The sequence below is a fragment of the Saccopteryx leptura genome, chromosome 2, assembly GCF_036850995.1.
Source record: "Saccopteryx leptura isolate mSacLep1 chromosome 2, mSacLep1_pri_phased_curated, whole genome shotgun sequence".
Classification (NCBI taxonomy): Eukaryota; Metazoa; Chordata; class Mammalia; order Chiroptera; family Emballonuridae; genus Saccopteryx; species Saccopteryx leptura.
In genome coordinates this window covers 822965-850880 of record NC_089504.1, presented here as the reverse complement: position 1 = coordinate 850880, position 27916 = coordinate 822965, and the positions used below count along the sequence as shown (strand labels likewise).

The 27916-nt window shown below is 60.7% G+C and overlaps 2 protein-coding genes and 1 pseudogene across 19 annotated transcripts; 2 read left to right on the top strand and 1 right to left on the bottom strand.

Moving 5' to 3' along the window:
• Positions 1-226: 226 nt before the first annotated feature.
• GRIN1 (glutamate ionotropic receptor NMDA type subunit 1) lies at positions 227-25935 on the top strand. Of its 18 annotated transcripts, none has more exons than XM_066366621.1 (21): positions 230-1060; positions 3438-3572; positions 5957-6133; positions 8214-8276; positions 9051-9151; positions 14383-14504; positions 14592-14766; positions 16111-16255; positions 16353-16436; positions 18236-18377; positions 18487-18614; positions 19270-19434; positions 19509-19627; positions 19740-19852; positions 19958-20106; positions 20205-20362; positions 20555-20716; positions 20862-20971; positions 21083-21228; positions 22495-22605; positions 25035-25935. In XM_066366621.1, exons 1-21 carry the CDS (start codon positions 803-805, stop codon positions 25101-25103), a joined length of 2832 nt encoding a protein of 943 aa, XP_066222718.1. In that variant the 5' UTR covers positions 230-802; the 3' UTR covers positions 25104-25935. The 18 variants fall into 18 exon arrangements, with proteins under 18 accessions (XP_066222708.1, XP_066222707.1, XP_066222709.1 ...); XM_066366618.1 differs by having other exon boundaries at positions 24668-25935; XM_066366612.1 differs by having other exon boundaries at positions 228-1060; positions 19740-20106; positions 24668-25935.
• Positions 4032-4580, top strand: LOC136392865 (fatty acid-binding protein 5 pseudogene; annotated as a pseudogene).
• On the bottom strand, positions 25936-27439 carry LRRC26 (leucine rich repeat containing 26). Its single transcript, XM_066366631.1, has 2 exons — positions 26423-27439; positions 25936-26336 (listed from the first exon to the last, which is right to left on the bottom strand). Exons 1-2 carry the CDS (start codon positions 27087-27089, stop codon positions 26098-26100), a joined length of 906 nt encoding a protein of 301 aa, XP_066222728.1. The 5' UTR covers positions 27090-27439; the 3' UTR covers positions 25936-26097.
• Positions 27440-27916: the final 477 nt, after the last annotated feature.

Here is a 27916-nt window from a genome sequence, read left to right as displayed (position 1 = left end):
AGGGGTGCTGCACTGTCCCTCCCTCAGATGAAAATGCTCAGGGCCTCTGCACACCCCTGCGACACCAGCCCGCAGAGTCAGGTCCCGAAATACCACTGTGGATGAGGACTCGCGCACGCGCGCGCGAGCAAGCCCATGCACACACTGGCACCGCAACATTCGTTCATGTTAAAAGACGCACAAGACCGAACGTGGTGACACTGTAAGCTACTTAAACTCAGCTCCTTTCAGGTCCAACACAGCTCAGGTCACTGTCCCGGTGCCCAGTCCACAGACGCGCGCGCACACGCGCGCACACTCACTCCCCCCGCTCTCCGCGCTCCGGCAAACGCTCACACGAACGCAGGCGCACACCCTGGCGCGGGAGGCGCCCTCCCTCCGCTCCGTGTTAAGAAGCGGGGACGGCGGGAGGGGTAGAAGACGTGGGTCCCGCTCGAGGCTCCGCAGCTGCCGCAGTGGCCGCAGCGTCAAGACTGGGACCATCGAAGCCCGTGGAGGACTCGCCTCCGCGGTGTCCTCTCAGCGCAAGGCGGACGGAGCCACGCCGAGACCCGCTTCAGCACCGCGGACAGCGCCAACCGCTCGGGGCCAGGAACCCACGCGAGCCCAGGACAGTCCCCGCCGGCCGAAGGCTCGGGTGCCCCTTTCCCTCCCGAAGACGTTCTGGGCCTAAGGCTCCTGGGGACGTGGCTTCCCCCAGCCGCGAGATCAGGCGCGCGCAGGACGGCCGGGGCGCCCCGCTGGGAATGGGCCGAGGGCCCCGCGTTCGTGCTGCCCAGAGCCGGGTCGCTGCCCGGAGCCCATGAGCACCATGCGTCTGCTGACCCTCGCCCTGCTTTTCTCCTGCTCCTTCGCCCGTGCCGCCTGCGACCCCAAGATCGTCAACATCGGCGCGGTGCTGAGCACGCGGAAGCACGAGCAGGTGTTCCGCGAGGCCGTGAACCAGGCCAACAAGCGGCACGGCTCCTGGAAGATCCAGCTCAACGCAACCTCCGTCACCCACAAGCCCAACGCCATCCAGATGGCCCTGTCGGTGTGCGAGGACCTCATCTCCAGCCAGGTGCCCGTTCCCTGTCCCCAGGACTCCTGACGCACCAGCTCTTACCCCTCCCCCACTACCTCCTGCCACCCCCCTCCCCCTCCTTCGCCAACCCTCCCGCTGTCCCCGTTTCATCCACCTTTCCTGGCCCCCTCCCTCTCCTGAAGAGAGGACCCCTCCCCAAGTCAGCTGGCTCGTTCTGGAGAGGGTTTGGTCTCACTAGCAGATAGTGCTCCATCTTAGCCCCCAGACTGGTCACCTGCTGCTGTGGCCGGTCCTCAGAAGGATTCCAGAGCCTGAGGTCCTAATCGGTGTGTGCTGACATGGGACAGGAATTTGGCAGTGGGTCTCATCGCCGCGTGTGTGGGAGGTGGGGTGGAGGTGAGAGGACTCCAGGCAGGCAGGGAGTCCTGCCTGCAAGGCTTTCTACAGGATGAGCCTGCCGCCCATCGTTGTCCTGGCTTCTAGGTCTCCTTCCCTTCCTCCCTCCCCTTCCCCCCCAGCCACAGGTCTGTATGAGTTGGGAAATGCCCAGATGTTGAAGCCAGGTGTGCCATAGGGTAGGGATGAGAGGCATTAGAGCTCAGCGTGGGAGCCGCTGGCAGCGGGCGCTGGGGTGGGGAGGAGGGAGAGGGGGAAGACACGACTCAGGATTTCGCTGTGGGAGCTGTCCGCCCCTGGGCGCGCTGCCGCTGAATTCCAATGAAAGCTGCAGGATCACTGCATTGCAGCCCTTTATGTAAGAGGCAGGACCGCCCCCGGGTGTGCAGCTCACATCCGCTCCTCTCCATACATGCGTATGGCAGAGAGGCAGAAACTTACACTAGCCCACCCGTGCACATCAGCAGTACACAATCAATTGCACATGCACACTTGCCCTTCCCTGCCCCCCAGACAGATACAAGGACACACACACTCACGTGCCACATGCGGCTCTGAATGCCCGGGTGCACATGCAAACACATGCTGGGCTCAGGTCACCCATCCAAATGCACATAAAATACAGGCACGTTGGGGCACACCGTGTCCGCATGCATTCCCAGCATGTGCTCACAAACATCTTCATGTCATGTACACGCATGCTCATGCAAACACTGATCGGGAACCTTTGTGTGCAAACTGGAGGTGAAGGCCAGGGGAGGGCTGACCAGTCCAAGCAGATCTACCTGCCAAAGGCAGGTTAGAGTTTAGCTCAGAAATCTCCCCCCTCCCCACCTCACAAGCCACAACTATGCCTGAGTAACACTTCTGTGGCCAGTGGCTTCTGTCACATGTTTCACGTGGAATGGAGAGGGATATGAAAGGGTAGTCAGGGGCCCAGGTAAGACCCTTTTTGGGGATCCCTCCTCCAACACACAGTTTTGCAATCAGTGGGCACTGTCCCCACAGAGAACAGCCAGCCCCACGAGCCAAGGTGATGGCAATAGCTGTCGCTTGCTGACCACACCCTGCTAGCCAAGCACTGTGCTGGCGTGGCAGCCACTGCCTGGCCATTTGGGACCAGCGCGCATGGCCTCTCCATTTGCAGAAGCAGGTGGTCCTTGTGGCTCAGAAAGAGGAAGGCAGAGTTGGGACAGACATAAGTCCTGTGAGGAATGTGTGGAACCATCCTAGTGTCTGCCCCTTCCCACTCCTCACCTGGGGGACAGGGCTTGGTCCGGGCAGGAGGGTCCAGCTGCCCCACCACCCACCCCACTCTGTGCCTTGGCCTTGGGTCTCATTCAAACTGAGCAAGCGAGCTCACCCTGAGAAGCCACCAACAAAGAGATGGAGTCCTTGGGTAGCTCCTCACCCAGCCACATACAGCTCAGTCTCTGGAACACCAGCTCGGAGCCAGGATGAGGGACAAGGACAGTGGGTGGTATGGGTGTGGTTTTTAGCTTGATTCAGCACCAGCCTTCTCCCCAGTCCACTCTGGGGATGACTTGTACAGCCAGGGGACGAGCCTTCATCCTCCCTGTCAGGGTCTCAGCACACACCTCAAGGCAGCTCCTGCATTGTGAGGGGAGTGAGAGGAGGCCTGGGGGTGGGGCAGCGTGAGGAGGCGTCTGTCGTCTTCCTGTGTGTTCTGTCAGCCCCCCCACCACCTTGCTGTCGTCTTCCTGTGTGTTCTGTCAGCCCCCCCGCCACCTTGCTGTCATCTTCCTGTGTGTTCTGTCAGCCCCCCCGCCACCTTGCTCTGCCTCTGGCTTGCCCCTATGATGTGTTGATACTCAGAGGGTGGTTATGGGGTCCTGACTTGTGGGTGTGTGCACACTAATGATGTCCTAGAACCTCCCCCCACGTCTGCCTGTCCAGTTCAGCCTCTGTTGTATCTGGACAGTGGCTCCAGCGTAGGGCACTGGGTGCAGGGGGCAACCCACCCCTGCTCAAGCTGACGCTGTCCCCTTGTCCACAGGTCTACGCCATCCTAGTCAGCCATCCACCCACCCCCAATGACCACTTCACCCCCACCCCCGTTTCCTACACAGCCGGCTTCTACCGCATCCCCGTCCTGGGGCTGACCACCCGCATGTCCATCTATTCAGACAAGGTAAGCTTGACCCTTTGGCTGGCCCAGTGACTCTGCCCCATGCTGAGACCCACAGCTCCTGTGACTCAGGGCCACCAGCAGCTGCCCACAATGGGGGACATGGACAGGCATTCAGACCAGGGGCTCTGGGGTCCAGATACACAAGGTGATGCACAAACATGCACATTTGTGCATGCTTACACACTCACACCTATATGTACTCATAGCCTCACTAACACACAAACTCACTCATGTACATGTACAAAAATACACACTTACCGCCTGACCTTTGGTGGCACAGTAGATAAAGCGTCGACCTGGAAATGCTGAGGTCGCCGGTTCAAAACCCTGGGCTTGTCTGGTCAAAGCACATATGGGAGTTGATGCTTCCAGCTCCTCCCCCTTCTCTCTCACTGTCTCTCTCTCCTCTCTAAAAATGAATAAATAAAAAAATAAAAAAATACACACTTACCCTGCCACACTCACAGCACTGCACTTTCCCCTGCTGAGGTCTGCCGCAGGCCTCCTGTGACCACCACGGCCACCATTCAGCAGCTGGCAGGAAGATGGCGCTTGGTGGAGAGCAAAGGCTTTGATGAGTACACGAAAGAACTAGGAGTGGGCATGGCTTTGCGGAAAATGGGCACCACGGCCAAACCAGACTGTATCATCACTTCTGATGGCAAGGACCTCACCGAAAAACTGAGAGCACCTTGAAAACAACACAGTTCTCATGTAACCTGGGAGAGAAGTTTGAAGAAACTACTGCTGATGGCAGAAAAACTCAGACTGTCTGCAACTTTGTACACGGCGCCCTGGTTCAGCAGCAGGAGTGGGACGGGAAGGAAAGCACCGTAAGCAGGAAGTTGGAAGGCGGGAAATTAGGGGTGGAAGGCATCATAAACAACATCACCTGTACTCGGATCTATGAAAAAGTAGAGTAAGAATTCCATCATCCTTCCGGACAGGAATTAGCTGTGAGGATAAACAAGCTCAGTTCAACGAGCAAACTGCTCCATGCTTTTTATTTTTTTTGCATTACTTTATCATAAACATTTTACATGCAACTGTTTCCAAATGTTGGTTTAATTAGGATCAACCCTTTGGTTAGTAAATAAATGTGTTTATGCTATAAAAAAAATACACAGTTACATAACACATACACTCACAGCTACCAAGTCCACAGTCTCTTACACCTGCACACATCCACCATGTACACACCACCCACCATCACACGCTCATACGTTCACATTCACATGCACACTCATATAACACAGTGTTCCTACACACACTGATACAATCCACACTCTCACACTGACACACAGGCCCCTCCAGATGCGCAGTGACACACACCTGCACTCAGGCAGGAGGCCCACTGAAAGGTGTGACAGGCACCAACGGCAAGCCCTGGGAAGCAGCCAAGGTGCCCTTGACTGTGGAGAAGTGGGCGGCTGGTTCCTGCACACTCCAGCCACTGCCTCTTTGTCTCTGAGCACCAGCCTCCTCAAATGCGAAGAGAAAAATGCCTCTATAGAGGGAGCACCCAGAGCAGCATTCGAGCCTCCTGCCTAGATCCAGACCCTGGCTCAACTCTCTGGTCCGGCATGAGGACCCACGTTATAGCCAAACCTCCAGCTCCACCCTGACCCCACGTACGGTTCCAACTCGCAGCTCACTTGTGCCCAACACATGGACCGGAAGGCCTGGGTCAGACCCACTCCAAGACCCCCAACTGCAACTCCCTGGCGGCCACATGACCAGGTGGATGATGGACAGAGGCCAAGGCGCATGCATTCTTGCAATGGGGTTCCAAGGCACTGACCCCAGTTCGCAAAGAGGGAGCAGCTGAAAAGAATAATTCTGGAAGTTTCAGAGGACCACGAGATCAGAGTGGGTCCGCGGAGACACTAATAGGACACAGTAGCACTGCTTGGACAGGCAGAAGGCCTGGGCCGCCCAGGGCGGAGCTCACTTCCTTCCCCGTCTTCGTGGACCCCCCCCCCACCCGCCTGGCAGCTGGTGTGGGCGGGACCAGCAAGCACAATCTCGAGACTTTTTGGACAAGAAATGAAACAGTTACCCCAAGAGGGAGGCCCTCCTAACAAAGTCGGGAAGGGCCCGTGTGACACCCCTGGGGGGAGGGAGGGAAGGGTCTAGGGGAACTTTCTGAGCCCAGTTGTCCAGCGGGGGCAGGCTGCCTGCAGAAGGGGGGGTGCTCAGCCCAAGGACAGTTCCACAGACACCTGACAGCTGTGCCAGGGCGCTGCTGGGCAGACACGGGGCCGCCACTCCTCGGAGGATAGCGAGAGGACGCGGGGGGAGGGAGAGGGCCGCGGGCGGGCCGGCGGCGGAGGGCAGGGCGCGGGGGTCCCGGCGGCCCTCAGCTCCGCCCCTGCCTCCCGCAGAGCATCCACCTGAGCTTCCTGCGCACGGTGCCGCCCTACTCCCACCAGTCGAGCGTCTGGTTCGAGATGATGCGCGTCTACAGCTGGAACCACATCATCCTCCTGGTCAGCGACGACCACGAGGGCCGCGCGGCGCAGAAGCGCCTGGAGACGCTGCTGGAGGAGCGCGAGTCCAAGGTGAGCCGCGGGCCGCGGGCGGGGGGCGCCTGCGCAGCAGGCGGAGCAGCGGTCTGCGCCGTGTCTGTGGCCCGTGTGTGAACACTTCTCTTTCCATCGTGCATGGTCAGCACCACCACGTCTGGCGAGCGCCCGCCCCAGCCTGTCCTCGGCTCATTTCACTTGCTTTTGCCATTAGTCGAAATCTCCTTCGTGTCAGTCCCTGCGGGGCGAGGGCAGGACCACCTGGAGCTCCGCAAACACCCCGCCCCGTCCACCCACTCACCCACTCACCCAGTCGTCCTTCGGGTCCGCTTCTGGCCGGACCCTTCCTCTCCCGCCCCCGCAACCCCCCCACCCCCCACCCCCGCCAGCCAGGCTCAGAATTCGGGGCGCTCCTGCCCCATCCCCAGCGGCCTCCCTTAGGACGCCCTTCTCAGGGATGGCGACCCTGCACCTCGTTCCCTTCGAAAGAACCCAGCTGCCCCCTGCTGTGACCCTCTCAGTGTCCTCACACCGGTCTTGCCCCCCCACACACACAGCCTTCCGTCTCACAGCTGCCATTGCCCTCACCAGAGCCCCATCAACGGACACAAAGCTGTCCCTCGACACCCGCCCCTGCTTGGCCCCCTTCAGGCCTCCCAGTCCCTCTGTTGACCTGACCCTTTCTTCTCACCTCCCACCACAGGGCGGGGCTTCTCCTGGGGACCGATTAGGCATATATTTCTAGGACGCACTGACCACCTTTCCCCAATCCTAACCCCACTCTGTGGGGCTGGCAGAGAACAGAGTGGCGATTTCTGGGGGTCCAGGGGACCCCCATTTCCTCCCTTGCCCGCCCCTATTGCCAGACTGAGGAGGAGCTGGTGCTCACCAGAGGCCCAGGGGGAGCCTTCACCCAGTCCAGACCCCTGGCCCTCAGCCCCTGAGTCACGGGCTCCCCGGATGGAGTGGAGACCAAGCGGGGCAGAGAGGGAGGGAGGCCAGGCTGGGGAGGGCCTGGGGAGGCCAGGCCAAGGGGGGGGGAGCATGTTCTTTCTGGGCAGTCAGAGCTGGCTTCAACAAACTTAATGCCAACTCCGGGGCCCCAAAGTGCCATAGATCCCTGAAGGGATTAGGGGGTGCTGGTTGGTGGGTGAAGCCAGAGAGCAGACCCAGAGGGTCCTGGGGGTTCCTGCTTTGGGATTGACTGAGGCTGGGAGGGAAGGCTGTCTATTAGTACCTCGGGGCCCCACCCCTCTTGAGACAGCACCTTCAACACCTGGTAGGCATATTACTTCCTGGCATACCGGCCCAGGGCTGTGTGCACACACACACACCCAGTGCACACTCACACCACTCATCAGGCACACTTCTTCACACCCAACCACCAGTGCACACTCTCACAGGCACACGGAGTCACTCTCTACCTCCTGCCACAGACTCAGACCACGTGTCTTCCCACTGCACCGCCAAGAACCTCCACACGGGCATGCGGCCCACGGGCATGCCTCATCCCACCGGCTCGCACACGTGTGCACACACACACAGCACCGGCCCTGCCTGTGGGCTTACATAGACTAACGCCGATCACCTCTGTGCACACATAGGTACACAAACTCCTCCACTCTGCAGTGGGCCACCAGGTGTGTGCACACCAGTTAGTGAGAACAGAACACAGGCAGCTCTTAGAAAGGCTGAAGGGGGGACAGGGGGAGGAGGGGACAGAGGGGCAGGCACAGGGAGGGGCTGCTCAACCCCCATTCAGGACTGATGTGGGGTGGGGCCACACAGCAGGTGCATGGCAGGGGGGGTGCGGCAGGTGGGACCCCAAAGGGATCCATATGGCATGGACATGGGCAGGGTCTTCTTTTCTCCCCCTTGTGACCATTTCCAAGAGCACAGCTCTGTGGCCAGGAGCCTCAGTGGCCCCTGGGCCCCCTCGTCCCCAGCACTGCCCAGCCCCTGCCCCATCCCGGGCCTAGGTGTTTGCGAGCTCCAGGTACGTGCCCATCTGCAGACGTGCCGAGGAGGTGGTGTGATTGCTTTAGCGCCGTCATTTTCAACCGTTTATAATCTTCTTCTGTGTCTGCATATTTTCTCTGTGCACATTATTCATCAGAGTAAAAAAAGGAACTATGAAAACCTCGACCAACTGTCCTATGACAACAAGCGCGGACCCAAGGTATATATGCATGGACGTGCACGCCACCCACCGACTAGGGAGCCTTGGCCTCTGGCGCCTCAGCCACTAGGGCCATTTTCCGGCCCAGCGGAGCCGCAGGGCCAGAGCAGTGAGGAGAGTGAGGTCATGAGACAGGCAGCCACAGGCAGGAGAGGGCAGGAGCGGCCGCGTGGGTCCCCACGGCCCACCACCACAGCCGCGGCCTTGGCCTGCGCCCGAGAGGCAGGCATGCCGCAAGAGGAGCTGCTCTCCGGGAAGTGCATGCGAATCTCTGGGACCCCCGGGGTTTCCTCGTGGAACCCAGGAGAGAGCCCACCCGTCCAGCCGCCCGCCTGCCTGCTGGGGTCCGAGCCACTCTGCAGGGGCCTGTGGAGTCAGGCCCGAGAGGATCTCCCGTGGTGTGGGCAAAGCCAGCCCCATCTCTGCTCCCAGTTGCATTCCAAAACTCTTCTCGTTCCTGTCCGCTGCACGCTCTCTGCGTCTCGGCCCACTTCAGCTTGCATGCTCAGTGCAAAGAGGACAGCAGTGACAGGCAGAGAGAGGTGCAGAGAGCAGGGCGCAGCGAAGGACAGCGAGCAGGCTGCAGCAAGGACGAGCGAGGCCAGGCCAGCAAGGAGCCAGGAAGACAGGCGAACAGCACAGGTGGCAGGTGCAGGCCGGGGCAGCCCTAGCTGAGCTGCCTCGGGGTTCCTAGCGGCTGCGGCCCAACTCTCGCCCCTGAGGCACTATGTCCCCTGCCCCGGTCACCTGCTAATGCTCCCGCTCACACCACAGGCTGAGAAAGTGCTGCAGTTTGACCCGGGGACCAAGAACGTGACGGCCCTGCTGATGGAGGCGCGGGAGTTGGAGGCCCGGGTCATCATCCTCTCTGCCAGGTGAGGCTGGGCTGAGCCCCTCCCCCCACTTCACGCAGGAGCCCCCCCCCCCGCCTGGGCCGAGGCTTGGGGCCCCACTGGGCTGAAGTTGAGTTTCAGCTTCCAAAATGCCCTTGCCTAAGAGAGACCCCACCTCGAACACCTGGTGACCTGGTAGCCTGGCAGGTGGGACACCGTCCGTCCGTCTGTCCATCCCTTTCTGGGTTCTCCCTCCCTTTCGCTGCTGCCACTTACTTGCCTTGAGCTGGGCTTTTTGAGGTGGGGTACGGACAAGCCCCTGCCCTTAGGAAGGCAAACACGGCCCCGGTGACAGGCGGGCTGATACTGCGTCTGGGATCCAGGCTCAGGGACAGGGCCCGAGAAGACAGGTACTGGTGCGCAGGTGAGCCCGGGTGGGAAGGCCCACAGCAGGGAGAGCTCTAGAGTCCATGGACTGAAGGCTTGGAGCCGCTGGAGTAGACAGCAGGAGAGGAGAACCAGTTAGAGGCGTGTGGAAACCAAGCTGCCCTTGCCAGGGCCTGAGCCCACACCACAACCTCAGGGACCAGCCTACCATAAAAAGCCCCTTCTTTTCCGATGGTTAAGAATGGTTCTCCTCAAAAAGGACATTTCAGGCTACCCAGAAGAGAAAAAAGAAGAGCCCCATCCCCCGGTCCACCCCACTGTTTGCCCAGTCCTGGAAGCTCTGCTGAGCTCCCACCGAGGGCAGAAAAACTGCAGAGATCATTCTGCCCAGAAGAACACACCCCGAATCTGCTGTCCTGCAGGTCAGAAAGAGGCAGCAATACCTGAGTCTCAGGGCAGGTGTCTGTTTGCACATTCAGTCAACAAACCTCTGGCACAGACATAGATGTGCCCTTCTGCCTGGGGCAGATCACAGGACAGGGACAACCTAGGAGTCTTGCAGGTAGAAGGCCAGAAGCAGCCCCACTCCCAGCCACAGAGGTGCAAAAAGAGGGTGACAATTTTGCCCCCCCTCCTGTTTTACGCGGCGAAGTCAGTCGGGTCTGAGAGTCAGGAGTTCTTTGCCCACGCTGACCATCCTACCCTGGCGCTGTAGGGGAGGGTTTCTGGAGAAAGGTTCAAGGATGTGCCCAGGGAAAGTCAGGAGGGTGCCCTGAGCAAGCCCCACCCAGAGGAAAACCCCACTTAGAAAACCCCAACCGGGAGCTACTCAGAGAAAGCCCCTCCCAGAGCAAAGTCCCTCCCAGAATAAGCCCCGCCCATTCCCTCCCTTTTTATTTTTCTATTCATTTCTATTTCTCACTTATCACAGGGCTTGCGGGAAATTGGGAGGATGTGGTGGGGCACAAGGATGGATGGGTGGGTGCACCAATCGGCAGGCAGATGGGCCCGTGGACAGTCGACTGGCGATCGATCAGAAGGCCCCTTCATCCAAGGCAGAGCAAACCAAGGAAGCTGCTACTCCAAAATATAGGTGTTCAACTGCTGAGTACAACTACAAAGGACGAGGTCACACCAAATTACACCAGACCAACCCATCCATTGTAATTACCAAGACCAACCCATCCATTGTAATTACCAAGACCAACCCATCCATTGTAATTACCAAGACCAACCCATCCATTGTAATTACCAAGACATGGTCCAGAAAGCCACATGTAGAACCAATCTAGGGAACCCCACCACACCCAGGTCCCAGCAGAGGGGCAAGCACTTTGCCACTGCTTTCCCTCTGGTCACCCTGCAGGCATACGTGGGGAAGGCCTTCTGATGTGGGTGAGAAGGTCTTGTCTCATGTCACTAACTCCAGGGTTGAGGACTGGTTTGCCAGAGGTGGCTCCAATAAAGGTCAGCTCAGAGAAGGGAACGTGGTCATAGCAGACAGTTGAATATGCACTAGACACACAGAGGCACTCACATGAACTATGTGCACACCACACACACATACAAGCGCACACCATATAACTACATGTACCCACACGTTATATGTACACCACACATACACACATACATCCACAGACCTGGACAAACATGCATACACATGTGGACAGGCACACATATTCACACCATTCCCATACACATGAACACACCATGTGTTTGCACAGACACCATGTACACACCATACACAAAACACACATGAGCACATACACACTACACACATACACATGAACACACACCGTGCACATACTGTATGCATGTGCACACATTATATATACACATACACACAGATATGTGTATGTACCATATACACATCATACACAATGCATGCACATGCTCACACAGGCACCATACAGACACCACACACATATATACACAAAATATTGCATGCATGCACATGCAGGCATATCACACAAATACATATATACACCTATATATAAGGTCTACCAGAAAGTTCTGTTTCATTTTTGGAATAAAACAAAATACAAATTTTTCTTACCGTCAATAAACTTTATTAAATAATATAATTGCCATTATTATTAATGATTTCTTGCCAGCGTAAGGGCAATTTGTATATCCCATTTTTGAAATATGTTTTATCTTTTGATGTGAAAAATTGAACCAGTGCTTGTTTGATATCTTCTTCATTTTTGAATTTTTTGCCCTTCAAAAAATTTTGTAAGGTCCTGGCTGGTTGGCTCAGCAGTAGAGCGTCGGCCTGGCGTGCGGGGGACCCGGGTTCGATTCCCGGCCAGGGCACATAGGAGAAGCGCCCATTTGCTTCTCCACCCTTCCCCCTCTCCTTCCTCTCTGTCTCTCTCTTCCCCTCCCGCAGCGAGGCTCCATTGGAGCAAAGATGGCCTGGGCACTGGGGATGGCTCCTTGACCTCTGCCCCAGGCGCTAGAGTGGCTCTGGTCGGGCAGAGCGACCCCCTGGAGGGGCAGAGCATCGCCCCCTGGTGGGCAGAGCGTCGCCCCTGGTGGGCATGCCGGGTGGATCCCGGTCGGGCACATGCAGGAGTCTGTCTGACTGTCTCTCCCCGTTTCCAGCTTCAGAAAGATACAAAAAAAAAAAAAAAATTTTGTAAGGACAAAAACAAGTGATAGTCGGAGGGTGCTAAGTCCGGGGAATATGTTGGATGCAACAGACATGCTTCTGTAGCATTTCTTCCTTGTTGAAATTCGTAAAAATTACAGTGGCGTAAATGAACTTTATCAGTAGCCATGGGTACACTATGGCTTCACACATAAGACTAACGTGAATCAACTTTGTTTTAGTTAATTTGCTACATCAGTATGTATACATTAAGTGATAAAGATAGAGAGGCACACATGCGCCAAATAAACATGTGCTTACGTGTCGAAACTTGTTGTGATAGAAACGGACAGAACTTTCCGGTAGACCTTATACAAGTGCATGCACACCATGCATGCATATACTTTATACCAACATACACAGTGCACACATGTACACAATCACATATAAACCACACCACATGCTACATGTGTGCACACAGTTAAGCACACTGCCCCCCAAAGCACAGTACTCACAGCATCCGCACACCACCAACACCCCCCTGTGTCCATCCATGCAAGGCCTTTGGGTTGGCAGGGCTGGCAGAGACGCCACCCCTCACAAGGCAGTCTCCTTGGAGCAGAGGGCAGAGCAGCCCCCAGCATGCCCGGCTCCAGAAGCCCAGGGTGGCAAGGCTATCCTTGACTGTCCCTGGGGCAGTGGCTAGCTCGAGTCTTCTCCACCCAGGCACTCCAACCTGACACATTTGGCTCCTGCTTCATGCATTTTGCAGAGAGGTCCCATCAGAGCCAATCTTAATTTTTTTTTTTTTTTTTTTACTAATTTTCTACCCCCTGCAGAGAATTCATTACCAAACGTTTTCTTTTTATCTTCCTGAAACTGTTCTTACTACAGCCAGCTATTTCCATAAAACAGTTTGATGGATTGGCCAGGCTTCTGTCTGCAGCTGTGTTCCTGAGGAGTATCCGTTTACAAGATACAAGCATAGATGCGTGTCATTCCACCTGACAAATGTCACAGCCCTGCCAGGTTTTGTGGGCACCGCTGACAGTGGGCACACTGCACCCAACACGGGCATGGCCAGTTTTGCCAGTGATTGGGCTGAATACTCCTGTTTAGGCCACCAGTGGGGTGCTGCCTGGGGCACCCTTACTTGATGTTGCTTACCTCCAACACTAGCCCTGTCATTTTGAGCAAATGCTGAAGGTTCTTATATCTTCATTGGTTAATTCTTGGGAAAATTCGGGTCAGACCCCTTAGACAACCTAGGGCCACTTTGGTTTCCAGGGTCAGAGTCTTTGTGACAATAACTCACCAGGCAGCTAATCTGTTCAACCCCTTTCCACCCCACTTCCCATGCACCGGAGAAGCAAGGTGCCTGCCATGGTCCAGGTCTATCTGGGGCCAGGTCCAGCCCAGCAGGGAAGGGAAGGTGGGAGTTGGGGAGGACTCCCCATAGCTCTACAGCTCACCAAGGCCCAAGGTCCTTTTCCAGACCAGGGAGACCCAAGCCCTAGGGATTGGGTCCACAGGGCCTCATCCATGAGGATGACACTACAAGATCTTAAGAGCATGTGTGTCTGCCGGGCAAGGCCAGTCTTCTGTCCTGCCAGAGGTCCCAGCCTGCATGTTAGGCAGAGCAAGCTGCTTCTGCAGACCCCAGAAGGATGAGCAGCACCCCTCCTGTCTTTCCTGTGGCTTCTGTTACAATTCTCAGGGCAGTTCCCAGGTGCTGGGTCCCCCCAGCATCTGACCAACCTGGAGGGCCCCCAGCCCCCCATTTCAGATGTGGGCGCAGAGAACCAGAGGTTCTGGGGCTTGTTCAGGAGGGCACAAGGGCGGTGTGTGGGGGTGAACTGTCCAGGCACAGACCTGATTCTGCTGCTTATCACCGCGCATGTGCCCCAAGTGCCTCAGTCTCCCCTCCCGACACAGGGATAGCACTAATGGCGGCCTCGTAGGGGTACTGTGAGAATTAAATAAGATAGTCTATATGCAGCGCCCTAGGGCATCTCATGCCAAGGGCGTCTCAGGCCACCTTGTCCCTGATGGCACGACAAGGGCACGGTTGAGGGCGCAGCAAGAGAGCCAGAGAAGCTCTGGGGGTTTGGACCCCAACCCATGTCACCTCTGTGGGGTCCCCTGGCTCACGTGGGCTGGGGGCAGGGGCTGGCCACTTCACCCTGTGGTGTTCCCAGGCACCCCACTCCCGGTGAGGGGCTGGGGACTTGGAAGCCGGCCTTGGCTCCCGGAGGGCTGGAATCCTGGCCCGTCACCCGCCTCTGCCCTACAGCGAGGACGACGCTGCCACCGTGTACCGCGCAGCGGCCATGCTGAACATGACTGGCTCGGGGTACGTGTGGCTGGTAGGGGAGCGCGAGATCTCGGGGAACGCCCTGCGCTACGCCCCTGACGGTGAGTGCTGGGCCAGTCGGGGACCCGGCGGGGGATGGGGGGCGTTGGGGTTCCCCCACCGGCTCTAAGCGCGCACGCTCGCCCCAGGCATCATCGGGCTGCAGCTCATCAACGGCAAGAACGAGTCGGCCCACATCAGCGACGCGGTGGGCGTGGTGGCCCAGGCGGTGCACGAGCTCCTGGAGAAGGAAAACATCACCGACCCGCCGCGGGGCTGCGTGGGCAACACCAACATCTGGAAAACCGGGCCGCTCTTTAAGAGGTGGGCGGGGCCGCTCTGCCGGAAGTGGACCGGGCTCTTAGGAGGTGGAGGTATCGGGCCTTCGTCTGGTCCAGCTCAGCCACTGCCCACAGGCTCCAGATGCAGTCACCTACCCCGGCGCCCTCCTCTCCCCATTCCTCCTTTCCACCACCTGCTCCACTGTAATAGTCATCTGCCCCGTGTGCCACTCGCACCAACACCTTGAAGGTCGCTGCCTCCATAGCTTTTAAATTGCCCCTAGCTTTGAACACTGCCAACCCTGAAAACCTACCCCGCTCCCTAGGGCAGGCGTCCCCAAACTACCCACTGAGGCCATTTATCCAGCCCCCACTGCACCTCTGGAAGGGGCACCTCTTTCATTGGTGGTCAGTGAGAGGACCACTGTATTTGGCAGCCCTCCAATGGTCTGAGGGACAGTGAACTGGCCCCCTGTGTAAAAAGTTTGGAGACCCCGCTCCCTAGGGTGTCTGACAGCCCTTGGCAGGAGGCTGCCGCTAGAGGAAGTGCCGCTAGAGGTGGGGACCGGGCGCTTCCAGGGACCCGGGAGTTCAGACAATGGATGCAGGGATGGCACCCGAGCCTGTAGAGAGCCAGGGTCGGCCACAGACCGAAGTGGATAACCACAGGGGGGCAGCAGTGAGCTCACAGTGCCCTGAACCCCGTGCACCAGAGTGGGCAGGGCCAGCCCATCACTGGATCTCACCCCCCAGATTGAGTAGCCAATGCAGTCCGCCATGCCCACAGCAGGAGCACACACACAACTGCAGATGGAGGCGCACAGGCGCACACAGGCCCAGAAAGCACGAGGCACACACACACACACATGCCACAAGTACCTGCATACCACACAAGGATCACGTGGGGTACACAGGTGTGTCCCGATAGGCAGGCTACGTGCACACAGGCAGGTGTGCACATGCGGAAAGACAGGACCTCAACCCCATCTCTCCCGCTCACTGGCAAACAAGCACTGTGTCCTTTCTGGGCCTCTACCTCCTTGTCTGTAAAGTGAGGATGGCTGCTATGAGGATTGAACGTCCCAAACCACAGAGAATCCCCCCAACACAAGGCCTGGTGCACAGAGCTGTTCGGCTGCTATACCTGGGCCGTCCACCTGGTGGAGGCAGATCAGACCAGCACGCCACCCACCCGCCAGGCTCACAGCTCCAGGGTCTGACCGGGACGGGGACAGGCTCACAGCTCCAGGGTCTGACCGGGACGGGGACAGGCTCACAGCTCCAGGGTCTGACCGGGACGGGGACAGGCGGAAAGTAAGGCTCGGGCTGCTCAGGAGGCCACCGAGGGCGTGGCCCTGAGAAGGTGAACCCACGCTGCCTCCCCCAGAGTGCTGATGTCTTCCAAGTATGCGGATGGGGTGACTGGCCGTGTGGAGTTCAACGAGGACGGGGACCGTAAATTTGCCAACTACAGCATCATGAACCTGCAGAACCGCAAGCTGGTGCAAGTGGGCATCTACAACGGCACCCACGTAGGTGGGGGTCATGAGGGGGTGGGGGCTGGGGCCTTAGGGTCCTGGGGCCAAGACCCCTGCGTGGCCACCCTCCATCTCATACTCCCACCCCCAGGTCATCCCCAATGACCGGAAGATCATCTGGCCGGGCGGAGAGACAGAGAAACCTCGAGGATACCAGATGTCCACCAGGCTGAAGGTGGGGCCCGCTGCCCTGCCCCGGCACCCCCACCCTGGACACGCCTTCCAACTCCTCAGACCCAGAGGAGGGCACAGCGAGGTCAATGAAAGTACCTGAAGGAAGTGGGGACAAGACCGGCCCCTGGCTGCCTGTACCCCACCTCGCACCACAGACGAGGCACAGAGAGCAGGTGGAGCGGGGAGAGGAAGCTGTCCGCCCCCACCCTTGGGGACCCAACCCCATTTAAATCCGAGGAAGTCGTTAAGGACAAGACTCCCCAGGGGACAAGCTGATGGAGGACAAAAGGCCAGATCGATGGGTGGTCATCCTGTGGACTTCAGCCTCAGCGCTCTGTGCTGAATTCTGGTCCTAGAGAGACCACTGTCACACTCCTGATCACTCCTCCAGGTGGTCCTAGCCACCCCCACTCCAGCTTCGTGGCAGGAGGCCATGACTGGGCCATACTGCTCTCACGGCCCTGGCCTCCCTGCAGCACTCCCTGGGGTGGGCACTTCCCTCCTAGACTCCCGCCCCAGACCCTTAGGAGCTCCCTGCGCTGCCCACTGTGGGATCCTCCCTCACTGCTTCTCTTCCTTGGCCTGAGCTCCTTTGGGCTCATTCCTGGGCCCCTTCTCTCCTCCAAAGACACTCTCCTGATAGTCCCTCCCCGTGCTGACCCACACCAACGCCAGGCCAGTATCTTTAGCTCATCAACCAACCTTCTTCAAGTGTCCTAGGTCCTCAAACACCTCTCAGCCCTGTCTGCATTCTGGGCCCACCCCCACAGCCTCTGATAAGCAAAGTGGGCTTTCTCTAAGGTTCAGACACTGCATGTTGAAGAGCCTGAAAGTAACCCTGAAACACCAGTGGCCAGATGGTCCCATCCAAGCTGCCAGCTTTCTACTTTTTTTCACACTGACTTTTAAAGAGCACAAACATTCATATATATTATCTATCTATCTATCTATCTATCTATATGTATGTATATATAATATATATAGCTTGTCTAAGAGAAAAACATAATGAAAGTTTAAAAAGTCACTAAGTTCCTTCAAGGGCTCGCAACCCCCACGGAAAAAAAGATAAAATGCTGCCCCCACCGCGGAGGCTTAGGCCTGTCCACCCTAGCAGGCCCACCCTCCTCTGTACTGGCAGCAGAGGGCGCCTCTCAGATCCCTGCTCACTGCAGGCTCAGCTCAGTATCACACACCCCCCTTGGACCACCTTCAACGTGCTGCGCTTGGTTCAGGCCCCTCTGCCCCCAGCCTACAAGCCCCTGAAGGACAGGGAGGAGAGAGGGCCCCAGCCCCAACCCCAAGGAGCCCCTAGATTGAAGAGGCAGGCAAGGGAGAGAGAACAGGGGAGATCCGCAGGGGGCAGAGGGAGGAAGAGCGAATGACCAGACAAGGACTCATTGCTGAAAATGCTGAGTATTCAACAAGGGTGGCTGTGGGCCTTGGGTCCCGTGCAGGCTCCGAGGGGATGTCAGGGGACATGCCCCTGTCCTCATGAGGCAGACTCTGAGCTGGGACAAGTTGTTCCTCATCCCTGAGACGGCAGAGAAGGTGCTCAGGACAGGTTGGACGTTCCAGCAGGCTTCTTTGATGGAGGGAGTGATGTGTAAGCCAAAGAGCCAAAGGACAAGTGGCTAAGAGAAGGGCACAGTGTTTCAGGAAGCCATGTGTCTTCTGAATGCTGAGGTGGTGTGGCAGGTCCGGGGAGTCCGGGCGCTGAGAAGAGGACAGTGCCCTCCCCCACCCCCTCACCCGCTGGTGAGGGCGGGTGGTCCAGGCTAGGTCTCTGTCTCCATCCCCAAGATCGTGACGATCCACCAGGAGCCCTTCGTGTATGTCAAGCCCACGCTGAACGATGGCACGTGCAAGGAGGAAATCACAGTCAACGGGGACCCCGTCAAGAAAGTGATCTGCACCGGGCCCAACGACACCTCGCCGGGAAGCCGTGAGTGCAGGGCTGAGGCCTATGGAAGCCTGGACGCGAGTGCCGGTATGGGGGTGGGGGGCGACTGACTCAGCGGGGAGCCCCTCAGTCATCGAACCTCCTCCCCCAGCACGCCACACGGTGCCTCAGTGCTGCTACGGCTTCTGCATCGACCTGCTCATCAAGCTGGCGCGGACCATGAACTTCACCTATGAGGTGCACCTGGTGGCCGATGGCAAGTTCGGCACTCAAGAGCGGGTACGCCGGGATCGCTGGGAGCCAGCGCAGAACGAGTGGGAGGGTCTTGCTGTGGGTCGGACCGTGGGTGGGTGAGGCCTGCAGGCTGGGTGGGGTCTGAGTGGGCGGGGCCTGCAGGCTGGGTGGGGTCTGAGTGGGCGGGGCCTGCAGGCTGGGTGGGGTCTGAGTGGGCAGGGCCTGCAGGCTGGGTGGGGTCTGAGTGGTTGGGGCCTGCAGGCTGGGTGGGGTCTGAGTGGGCGGGGCCTGTGGAGTGGGCGGGGTCTGAGTGGGCGGAGCCTGTATACTGGGTGGGTCTGAGTGGGCGGAGCCTGCATGCCGGGCGGGGTCTGAGTGGGCGAGGCCTGCAGACTGGGTGGGTCTGAGTGGGCGGAGCCTGCAGGCTGGGTGGGGTCTGAGTGGGCGGGGCCTGCAGGCTGGATGGGATCTGAGTGGTTGGGGCCTGCAGGCTGGGTGGGGTCTGCGTGGGCGGGGCCTGCAGACTGGGTGGGGTCTGAGTGGTTGGGGCCTGCAGGCTGGGTGGGGTCTGAGTGGGCGGGGCCTGCAGGCTAAGCTAGGCTACGAGCAGGCGACCCCCCAGCGGTGCACCAGGGCGGCAACCTGTTTCTGGAGTGGGGCCACCGGTGTACGCGTCCCCACCGGCTCTGTCGCCTCACAGGTGAACAACAGCAATAAAAAGGAGTGGAACGGGATGATGGGTGAGCTGCTCAGCGGGCAGGCGGACATGATCGTGGCCCCGCTGACCATCAACAACGAACGTGCACAGTACATCGAATTTTCCAAGCCTTTCAAGTACCAGGGCCTGACCATTCTGGTCAAGAAGGTGGGCAGGGGCCCGGGGCGAGGGGTGGAGTCCTGGGAGGGCCCAAGCGACGCTGACGGCCTGCCCACCGGCAGGAGATCCCCCGGAGCACCCTGGACTCCTTCATGCAGCCCTTCCAGAGCACGCTGTGGCTTCTGGTGGGGCTGTCGGTGCACGTGGTGGCCGTGATGCTGTACCTGCTGGACCGCTTCAGGTGAGCGCGGCCCGGGAGCCGTTCACCTCCACCTGCGGGGCGGGCGGAGCCGGCGAGGGGCGGGCGAGGCTGCCTCTCCCGTCCTCTCCCGCCCTCCCTCTGCGCCCTGCAGCCCCTTCGGCCGGTTCAAGGTGAACAGCGAAGAAGAGGAAGAGGACGCGCTGACCCTGTCTTCCGCCATGTGGTTCTCCTGGGGCGTCCTGCTCAACTCTGGCATCGGAGAAGGTGCGGCTATTCCAGGCCCTGCCCTGCACCGCCCCGTCCCCTGCACCGCCCCGTCCCGTCCCCGCGTCGCCCGCAGGCCCGCAGCTGACCGTCCTCCACCCACAGGCGCCCCCCGAAGTTTCTCCGCACGCATCCTGGGCATGGTGTGGGCCGGCTTCGCCATGATCATCGTGGCCTCCTACACTGCCAACCTGGCTGCCTTCCTGGTTCTGGACCGGCCCGAGGAGCGCATCACAGGCATCAACGACCCGCGGGTGAGGCGCGGCTCTGCTGGGGGCGGGGTCGCGAGGTCAGCGGGGTCCGCCTCTGCTGCGGCCGGAGAGTAGCCGCGAGCCCGCCTCTGACCCCGCAGCTGAGGAACCCCTCGGACAAGTTCATCTACGCGACGGTGAAACAGAGTTCGGTGGACATCTACTTCCGGCGGCAGGTGGAGCTGAGCACCATGTACCGGCACATGGAGAAGCATAATTACGAGAGTGCGGCCGAGGCCATCCAGGCCGTGCGAGACAAGTGAGGGCCGCGCTGGACACGGGGGAGCGTCCACCCTTAAAAAACAAGTGCGAGCGTCCTGGCTGGACGGGAACCGCGGGACTGGGATAGACGTGAGGTTTCCAGGCTGGCAGGTGGAAGAAGGGCGAACGTGCGGTCGAGGGCAGCCCGGCGGTGCGAGGGGGCTCCCGTGACCTCTGTCCTTGCCTGCAGCAAACTGCACGCCTTCATCTGGGACTCGGCGGTGCTGGAGTTTGAGGCCTCACAGAAGTGCGACCTCGTGACTACCGGCGAGCTGTTCTTCCGCTCTGGCTTCGGCATCGGAATGCGCAAGGACAGCCCCTGGAAGCAGAATGTCTCCTTGTCCATCCTCAAGTGAGTCAGTCTCATCTGCCGCCCAGCCCCCCTCCCCTCTGCTCTCCAAGGGCCCCACCTCAGTGACAGAGGCCGCCCAGGCCCCGCCCCTACTCGTGAGCCCCACCCAGGCCCTCATCCGCCACTATTCGCCCCACCCACCTAGGTCCCACGAGAACGGCTTCATGGAAGACTTAGACAAGACGTGGGTGCGGTACCAGGAGTGTGACTCACGTAGCAATGCGCCTGCTACTCTCACCTTCGAGAACATGGCAGGTGGGGGTCCTCCCTTCCCCTTACCATCCCTGGTGACGGTAGGTGGGTTCTCCAGGGGACCTGCAGCAGCCCAGTCGGCCAAGAGCTGAGACACTGGGTCCTGGCCTACAGGAGTCTTCATGCTGGTGGCTGGGGGCATCGTGGCTGGCATCTTCCTGATCTTCATTGAAATTGCCTACAAGCGGCACAAGGATGCCCGCCGAAAGCAGATGCAGCTAGCCTTTGCCGCAGTGAACGTGTGGAGAAAGAACCTGCAGGTAGGGCAGGCCACCCTCCGAGGCCTGGTGCCCATGGCCCAGCCTGGCCCGGGCCCCCCTCCGTTCCCACAGGCCGAAGCACTAGCCCTGGCTCTGGGAACCCATGTGAGCAGGACTGGAGCTAGAAGCCACAGCCAGGGGCAGCGTTGGTGGGGGCCCACCTGCAAGTGGCTGCCCCCTGCCAAGCCAGGCCAAGGGAAGCCACACGCCCTGCTCCCGGCCTCCACCTGGCCCCTCTGTCTCCAGAGTCGCCCACCAGCGCCCATTCCATAGGAAGGCAAACTGAGGCAGGGTAAGACAGGGACCCACCTGGGCGCAGCACGTGAGTCTAAGACGCATTCTGCCCTCGCCGCCCCGCGCCCCTCCTCAGCACCCTCCGGGGCCCCCTTCCCCAATGCCTCGCTGTGTCCTCGACTCTGTAACTCCAGTCGGAAGTGGTCCAGCTGGTCCCGCCTGGCACCCCAGGCCGTGTCTGTGGGAATTCACTGCCAGCAAAGGACAGGCTGCATGAGGGACACCCACAGCCCACCTGATGCGAGGCAGGCAGTGCAGCCTGTGTCGGCCCGTGGTTCCTGCCCCACAGTCCAAGTCCAGTTTGCTGCATCTCTTCTCTTTCTCTGGGTGCCTCCCCAGAGCCTGTGTGCTGGGATGAAGTTGGCAGTGCAGAGAGGGAGGGCCTTGGGGGGACGGGTTGCTGGAGCCCCCAAACCTCTCATCTGCCCACTCTTGCTCTTGGGACCTGGCCGCTGCTCTCACTGGCAGGCACAGAGCCGTCCTGGCCATCATAACCAAGGCCAGGGTCCCGGGAACTGCCTCTGTCTATTGCTCCAATTCATGTCGACACCTGCCTTTGGCCCCCTCGGACCTTCCTGAATCTTGGCGTGCCCCCTCAGGGGTCAGAATGGCTGATGGGCCCAAGGGGCTGCTCCTCCAGTGCTTGGGGGGGACACCTCCTCCTTGGGATGCCTGTCAATCAGGGCCACCCAAGAACCAGGCAGCCAGGCAGACCTCCCAGGAAGAGAGCCGGATGGGAACCGTCTATCCTAAGCCCACCCCCAGCAACCAGCGAGATCAGGCCTGACCGGAGCAGGAGCAGAGGCCACCTGCGTGTGTCTGGCTCTCGGTCCAGCAGTCCAGCACAAGGAGACAGGCAGGAGCAAGGGCCTGAGTGGCTGGCCAGGCCGGGCAGCGGCCACCATGGAGCAGGCGAGGGCAGGTGTGGCCGTCATCCTTAGCCGTCTAATCACTTATACATATTCATTTTAGGATAGAAAGAGTGGTAGAGCAGAGCCCGACCCTAAAAAGAAAGCCACTTTTAGGGCTATCACCTCCACCCTGGCTTCCAGCTTCAAGAGACGTAGGTCCTCCAAAGACACGGTAAGGGGAAGAACGCCCAGTCCCGTCTCCGACTCTTTATCTCGCCCCCTCCGTGTCTGTGTCCCGTGCATCAGGCGTGCCCCCGCTCATCCCACCCACCCCATCCTGACCGCTGTGGCCTCTGCCCTCATCTCTACTCGCCCAGCACACTAGGTATTCTTCTCTCTGACTCTCTAGGCCGCTCTCTCTTGGCCTTTCTGCCACTGGCTCTCATTGGGTCCTCTTTCCCCATGTGTCTCTGCGTTAGTCTGCCCCCCCCCATGCCATGACGCCATGCGCCATCTTGAAGCTGTGTCATGTTGTTGGTCAGCCAGTCAGCCTCACCACCTCGGGGCCATGCCCAGGGGCCCCTGGGAGCCCAGAGCCACCCTGTCCTGGGCTCCTCACACATCGGGAGGCCACACCACCTCACTGTTATGTCAGTTTCTCAGCCTCTCCTGGTGGGGGGGGGGCTGCTGCCCTCTCCCTCCCCGCCACGTCTGGTGGAGGGGTGGCTGTGATGTCCCATCCGTCCATCTGTCTGGCTGCCAGCCCTGCCACCCAGACACCTGTCTCACGTGTCTCACCAGAGCCATGCCTGTTGCATCCCCTCCGTGTGGTCTCTGTGTGGGCCGGGGCTGGGGGCCGGGCCTGGCTCCATCTGGGTGGACGGCTGGGGCCTGGAGTTGGAACAGGCCCCCAGCCACAGGGGACCGTCAGGCAGGGAGTGGATGGGACCACAGGGGCGGCTCCCACCCCAGGCTGAGCAGGTGTGCCGGCAGCCCCCAGGGATTTGAGAATGAATGAGTGGGGGTGGCCTGGAAAACCAGGGCCTGCAGAGCTTGGGGCACAGAGGCTCCCAGACAGAGGAGGCCCAGGAAGGGGAGGCCTCCTTGAAGGAGGCCAGCAAGCACCTCAGCTCCTGACCCCCCGGCCCACCCCATAGGCTCACATCAGAACCAGGCCTCCCGCCTGAGTCCAGAATTCCCTGCCCTCTTGCTTTGGGCAGCTTATCACCACACTGGCTGAGCATGCTTGGACCAAAAACCTTCCAAACAGACCCAGCCTTGCTAGGGGCACCCCAGTCCCAGGTGGGGAGAGGGCCACCCAGAGCCAGCACAGCCCTCAGCCCAGCAGACTCCCTGCAGTTCAGGAGTAAGGTTGGCCCTGAGCCCACAGGAGCCATGCTCCAAGATGGAAGTGGGTACGCACTCCCCTGTCCAGTGCATGGGAAGAGGGGCGGACCTCCAGGAAACAGCCAGCGCTGGGCACAGACCAATCTGAATTCAAGGTGAAGCCACCAGAGTGCTTCAAGAGGGGCACGACTGCTCCTCTCCCCAAGACGGGCTGGGCACAGGGACGGTGGAGGAACAGCGAGAGTCAGTGGGGCTGGAGCAAGAGCTGAGGCACAGGCGGCCCAAGCCTGGGAAGAGGGGCGGGGCCTGAGCCAGGGGCACCACCAGGGGTGCAGGAAGAAGAGAGGGGGCGCACAGGACCAGAGAGTAGCAGAGGCGAGACAGTCCGAGGGTGCAGGCATCCCCAGCAGACGGCACTTTGGGGCGGGCAGCTGAAAGGAGGAGCACACAGGCGATGGTGTCACTGAGACCTGCCCCCTGCTCCCTGCTCCCTGCTCCCGCCCAGAGCAGACAGTCATGTCCCTTAACTGGTTCAGGTGCAGTTCAGAGACTCTCACGGTGCCTTTCCAGGGACATACTCCCATCAGAGGCCTCACCTGGGCCTCCCTGGGTGCCAGGGACCATCCCCCAGGCCAGTCAGCCCTGGCCTCCTGTGGCATCTGGGGCTGGCCCTTCCCTGCAGGAATGACTGGGGGCCCTACCAACTGGGGGTACTGGGTGGGGGAGGGCAGCCCAGCTCCCACTTGCTTCGGGCTGGGCACCTGCTCAGAGGGAGGTCTGGGTGGGTGGGGTGGCCCTGTCGGGATGGGTGGGGTCGGTCCGGCTGCTGAGATCCTCTGCCCCTGTCTTGTGGCCGGTCCGGGCCAGGGTGGCACTGGGCGCTCAGGGCTGGGGTCCCTGGCGGCCAGCGGGGCCAGCGGGTATTGATTGTTGGTTCTTATTTATAGAGCACCGGGGGTGGACGCGGCGCTTTGCAAAACCAAAAAGACACAGTGCTGCCGCGACGTGCTATTGAGAGGGAGGAGGGCCAGCTGCAGATGTGTGCCCGACATAGGGAGAGCTGAGACGCCCTGCCCGCCCTCCTCTGCCCCCCTCCCCCGCAGACAGACAGACAGATGGACGGGACAGCGGCCTGGCCCACGCAGAGTCCCGGAGCACGACGGGGTCAGGGGGAGGAGCGCCCCCCAGCCTCCCCCAGGCCGCGCCCGCCTGCCCGCCGGTCGGCCGGCTGGCCGGCTCACCCGTCCCGGCCCCACGTGTGCCCCTGAGCGCCGAGCTAACGGGCCGCCTTGTCTGTGTATTTCTATTTTGCAGCAGTACCATCCCACTGATATCACGGGCCCGCTCAACCTCTCAGATCCCTCGGTCAGCACCGTGGTGTGAGGCCCCCGGAGGCGCCCACCTGCCCAGTTAGCCCGGCCAAGGACACTGATGGGTCCTGCTGCTGGGGAAGGCCTGAGGGAAGCCCACTCGCCCGAGACTGCCCACCCTGGGCCTCCTGTCCATTCGTCCGCCCTGCTGCCTGGCAGGCAGCCCCTGCTGGACCGAGGCGCAGACCAGAGCGGCCGAGGACGGGCCAGAGCTGAGCTGGCTGGGCAGGGCCTCAGGGCGCTCCGGCAGAGGCAGGGCCCTGGGGTCTCTGAGCAGTGGGGAGCAGACCTAACCTAGCCCCAGGCAGAGGGGCTTGGAGCGGAGACTGAAGCCCACCCTTCCCCAGCCACCACCAGAGCCCCAGTGGGGACCTGTGGCCCCAGGTGGCTGGGTCACCCCTGCTGCAGCGCCCAATCCTACCAGCCTCGGATCCACCCTCTCCTCTTCTTACCCCCCACCCCCTTCTCCTGATTCCTTTCGCGGAACCGACCCTGCCCTTCCCGGACTGCAGACCCTGACACTCTCCAACCGGCAGCCGCTTCCCAGGGGCTCGCTGGGGCTCCCCGCTGCCTCCGACCTTTTCCTCCTGACTCCGACTGAACCTTCTCGTCGCCTCCTCCGGCATGCAGCCCAGGTTGGGCTTCCCCAGTCGCTGGCTCGGGACTGTTCTCAGCCCTGCCTGCCACCTTGTACAGGCCCGTCCCGTTCCGTGTCCGAGCGCGTGCCCTCCCCTGCCGCCTGTGCGCGGACGCGCGCTAACCCTCCGCCGCAGAAGCCCGGGAACGCGCCGCACCGCTCCCCAGACCCAGTGTGTGCAGTGATGCCTAAAAGAATGTCACGGACATTTCTGTCTGTGTCGTTTGTTGACGCCCGCAGGGAGTGTGAGGGAGGGAGGGAGGGCAGGGCATAGAGGCAAGATTTCTAGGGCAGCCGCGGCCCACTCGGGCTTGGGCGACGGCAGCGGGGCTCCCAGGGTCCGCAGGCGAGGCCCAACCAGGGCTGGGGTTCAGAGATCTCCGCCGGCAGCAGCGCAGCCGCGGCGCGTGCGGCAGGCCACGAGCAGAGAGCCCAGTGCCAGGCAGGCGGCCAGGCTGGCGAGGAAGGAGACGGGCCCGAGCGCGTAGACGACGACCAGGTCCCGCGGGGCGAGTGACTGCGCGCAGTGGCGGAAGGCGGCGTCGGGGAAGGCGGTCAAGGGACTGAGCGTCAGGCGCCCCGGTGACACGCAGAGCAACGTCTCGGCCTCTGCAGAACAGGGGCGGGCACGGCGTCAAGCAGCGAAGAGGTGGCAGCAGCGGCCGCCCCATCCCGCCTGCGCCCGGAGGGCTCACCTGGCGCGGGCCGTGGGTGCCGGCGTAGCCAGGCGCAGAGCGGGCGCAGCGCGCAGCCGCAGACCCAGGGGTTGCCGCGCAAGCCCAGCGAGTTGAGGGCCGGCAGGCCGGACAGCAGGCCGGGCGCGAGCGCAGGCAGCTCGTTGTCCTGCAAGCTGAGTGCACGCAGCAGCGGGAGCGCGCCCAGCGCTGTGGGCTCCAAGCGCACCAGCCGGTTGTCCGCTAGCGACAGGTCGCTCAGCGCGCGCAGCGACGCGAAGGTGCCAGGCGCCAGCGCCTCCAGCTGGTTCGCACTGAGATCGAGCCGCTGCAGCGCGTCCAGGCCCCAGAAAGCCCGCGCGTGCACCCAGCGCAGCCCGTTCTCGCTCAGGTCGAGGCGCAGCAACGCGTAAGCGCCCACGAAGGCTCCGGGGGGCAGCGCGTGCACACGGTTGTGGGCCAGTAGCAGCGCGCGCACGCCCGGGCTCAGGCCCGCCGGCACTGCGTGCAGCGCGCGCCCCGAGCAGTTGGCCTGGCCGCCCGGCGCGCACGCGCACGCCTCAGGGCAGTTCAGGGTCCTCCAGGTTCCCGTGAGGGTGGCCGCAACGGGCGCTTGAGCCCAAACTGGCCACCGAGACAGCAGCAGCAGCAACAGCGGCGGCCGCCACGAGAGAAAGGGGCTCAGCATGGGGGTAGTTGTGTGACCCGCAGTGGGAGGCCTGCTGCCCGTTGTCCCTAGAACCCGTCCGTCCGTTCTGCGCTGGCACAAATATTAACTCTCCGGCTCAAGTGCGGGCAGTTCCTGTCCCATGGCTGGATCCGCCTAGGGCGGGGACTAGGCACATAGCCAAAGCCCAGCACTAGCAGTCACCTGTCCCGGAACTCCAAGCTTCTCTTGGCTCCATGCCAGAAGCGGTGCTGACGCCCCCTGTGTCGTCCACCACCCTGAGCTTTTCTGAGGCCCGAGCAGCTGGACCGACCACACACACACACACACACACACACACACCACCCCCAGTGGATGCGACGCACTGAATGGGCCCTAGTGCGCCCTGCTTCTCACCTGTCTCTACTAGTCCCAGACTCAGTGAAGAGACGACCCTCCTACACATAGACAGCGGGCCCCCTTCTCCCTTCGCCCAGGTAGGATAGTCTCATCCCCAAGGTGCATGACTGCTTGGAGCATGAGCACACGATGAGGGCCCGAGCCCCAGAGACAGGCTGTGCCCTGGAGGGGAGACAAGAGTCCCGTTTGCCTCATCCAACCCCCTAAGGACTCCCCTCGAACTTCAAGGAGACAGTGTGGGTGGAGCCGGGGCACCAGCAAAGGCTTTTCTATCAGATGCTACTCCCCCCGGAGTGGCTAGTGTTGTAGGTCCTGCCCTCGGGTTTTCTGAAGTGGGCAGAGGCCCAGGATCTCTGCCAGCTTCATGGAACAAAGCAGCAGGAAGATGCCAGGAGGAGTTGGGGCTGAGGCTACTGCAGGAGGAAGTGGAAGACCAGGGTGTGGCTCCC

Bases quoted from the DNA above. Each gene is read 5' to 3' on its own strand.
- GRIN1 (XM_066366610.1), top strand. From the start codon at position 803: ATGAGCACCATGCGTCTGCTGACCCTCGCCCTGCTTTTCTCCTGCTCC. The intron at 3,573-5,956 runs GTAAGCTTGACC...TGCCTCCCGCAG, and splicing joins TGTCCATCTATTCAGACAAG to AGCATCCACCTGAGCTTCCT. The intron at 20,107-20,204 runs GTGAGGCGCGGC...CTGACCCCGCAG, and splicing joins CAGGCATCAACGACCCGCGG to CTGAGGAACCCCTCGGACAA.
- LRRC26 (XM_066366631.1), bottom strand. From the start codon at position 27,089: ATGCTGAGCCCCTTTCTCTCGTGGCGGCCGCCGCTGTTGCTGCTGCTG. The intron at 26,337-26,422 runs GTGAGCCCTCCG...CCTGTTCTGCAG, and splicing joins GCACCCACGGCCCGCGCCAG to AGGCCGAGACGTTGCTCTGC.